Raw genomic sequence first — 2,314 nt, 5'->3', positions numbered from 1 at the left:
GTAATCTTGCTTAAAATGTTATGGAAATGGGTCTTTAAGTTTTTGCTTTTTAGGAGTCAGGTTCTTCACAACCGAGAGTGCTGTGGAGGAAACATTCATGGAACAGATACACACTAACACACAGCAGGACGTTTTTATTTTTTTTTTAAGGCTGGCTTTTATTGAATTCCCTTTTTTAGCATTTGCGTCATATACGTACTTGTACACCTTGTGGATGACTGCACCTTGTGAAGTAAATACTAGGAATAGTATCCCAAGTAAATAGATGAAAGGCGTGGGTATTAATGACAACCTCTCCTTGCGTACATTAACAGTCATTAAAAGCAGTGCCCTTTGTGTGTGTGTGTGTGTGTGTGTGTGTGTGTGTGTGTGTGTGTGTGTGTGTGTGTGTGTCACCAAAGGTAGTTCTCCTGGCCAAAGTCCAACCCATTCTTCACTCCCATATGTACGTACAGCCCCCCCCACACACACACACACCTACAAAGAGGACGTCCTCTTTCCTCTAAGAGGTAATCTCACAGATCTGAATAGTGTCTGATTTCAGCACTGTCAGCAGTTAGTTTCACACCAAGTCAAGGAGACACTAAGCATGATGCCTCTGAGAAAGGTTTGCTCCTTTAGACCAAAGGTGCTGATAAATGTATGTATATTAGCCTTTATGACTTTTTCTCTTTTTTTATGGAGCAGCTCAAAGAATATTTGCTACAACACTGATCAGCGGAAAGCGGCAGGTGCTTTACTTACCAGTGACCTGGGAGAATTATTGACATGTTCGGCGATAATCCGAGGGGACGTGGAAGGACTTAATAAGAAGGACCTCAGCAGATTTCTGAAGAAGAAAAAACCTGAACCTTTGCCAGAGTCTTTCTTTCTCAGTTCAACAAAAGATTGCAGTGCTTACATCAAAAACAGGGGCTTTCTAACCGTAGCCCTCAGTGAAGAAGAGAGGGACTTTCCTATTGCCTATTCCATGGTGATCCATGAGAAGATTGAGATGTTTGAGAGGCTCCTCAGAGCTGTGTACACACCACAGAATGTATACTGTGTGCATGTGGACAAGAAGTCTCCAGAAAACTTCATGAAGGCTGTGAAAGCCATTGTTTCTTGTTTTCCAAATGTGTTTGTGGCAAGCAAACTGGAGAGGGTTGTTTATGCCTCTTGGTCTCGAGTCCAAGCTGACCTGAACTGCATGAATGATCTGGTGGACTCAACGGTTGAATGGAAGTACCTTATCAATACCTGCGGAACTGACTTCCCCATCAAAACCAACACAGAGATGGTACGAGCACTAAAAGTGCTAAATGGACGGAACAGCTTAGAGTCTGAGACAACTCCTCCGCACAAAAAGGTTCGCTGGGAGTACCACCACAATGTCACTGAGTCTGGTGTCATTCAGACTGACACTAAGAAGAGCCCCCCTCCCATCAGTAGCCCAATGTTCTCTGGAAATGCTTACTTTGTGCTGTCCAGAGAGTTTGTGGAGCACTTGTTTAAAAACCCAGAGGCTAAAGCTTTGATTGAGTGGGAGAAGGACACATTCAGTCCAGATGAGCACCTTTGGGCATCTCTTCAGCGCATGCCAGGTATGCCAGGGTCCAGCCCTCCCAACAACAAATACGACATGACGGACATGAACTCCATAGCCCGTCTGGTGAAGTGGGGTTACCTTGAAGGTGATATAAGGAAGGGGGCTCCTTATCCCAAATGCAGTGGAGCATACAGAAGATCAGTGTGTGTGTATGGTGCCGGTGATCTCAACTGGATTCTCAGGCAGCAGCATCTTGTCGCCAACAAATTTGACCCAGAAGTCGATGAAATTGCACTTAAGTGCCTGGAACATTACTTGCGCTTTAAAACTTTAACTGGTCAATCACTTCAGTTTGCTGAAAAATCTCACATAATGAAAAGGTAATTCATCATTCTAGCAAAATTATTTATGTGTATTTATTAGGGTTATATGTATTTGCTTGAAAGTATATGTAAAATGTGATGGTTTGTTTACACAATTCATGAACGTTCTCATTTGAAGGCACCTTTTTTTTGATGCAAAACAAGTTTACAATTCGTAGATATTTAACCTAGTCAGTCTCGTGTTTACCAATGATAATAAAGAAACTGTGGTTTTTATAAAGAGTTGACAATGGAATAACCTTTGCAATGTAAAAAAATTAAATTATTCAAAACGGTTTTGCAGCAGATCCTTGATAAGCATTTGAATGTCTGTATATTGTAGCGATGTCAGAGGCAGGCGTCTCTGGCTTTTTTCACGTTCATTAAAACACGTGATTGCGCTTGTAATTTGATTAATCATACA

The 2,314-nt window shown here is 42.0% G+C and overlaps 1 protein-coding gene across 1 annotated transcript; it reads left to right on the top strand.

Moving 5' to 3' along the window:
* Positions 1-462: 462 nt before the first annotated feature.
* LOC308372898 (beta-1,3-galactosyl-O-glycosyl-glycoprotein beta-1,6-N-acetylglucosaminyltransferase 3-like) lies at positions 463-1,912 on the top strand (the record flags this gene model as incomplete). Its single annotated transcript, XM_080848249.1, has 1 exon — positions 463-1,912. Exon 1 carries the CDS (start codon positions 590-592, stop codon positions 1,910-1,912), a length of 1,323 nt encoding a protein of 440 aa, XP_080704375.1. The 5' UTR covers positions 463-589.
* Positions 1,913-2,314: the final 402 nt, after the last annotated feature.

The sequence above is a fragment of the Sprattus sprattus genome (genome assembly GCF_963457725.1).
Source record: "Sprattus sprattus genome assembly, chromosome: 11".
Lineage (NCBI taxonomy): Eukaryota > Metazoa > Chordata > Actinopteri > Clupeiformes > Clupeidae > Sprattus > Sprattus sprattus.
Note: the sequence above shows the minus strand (reverse complement) of the source record. Positions and strands in the feature narration are given on the sequence as shown.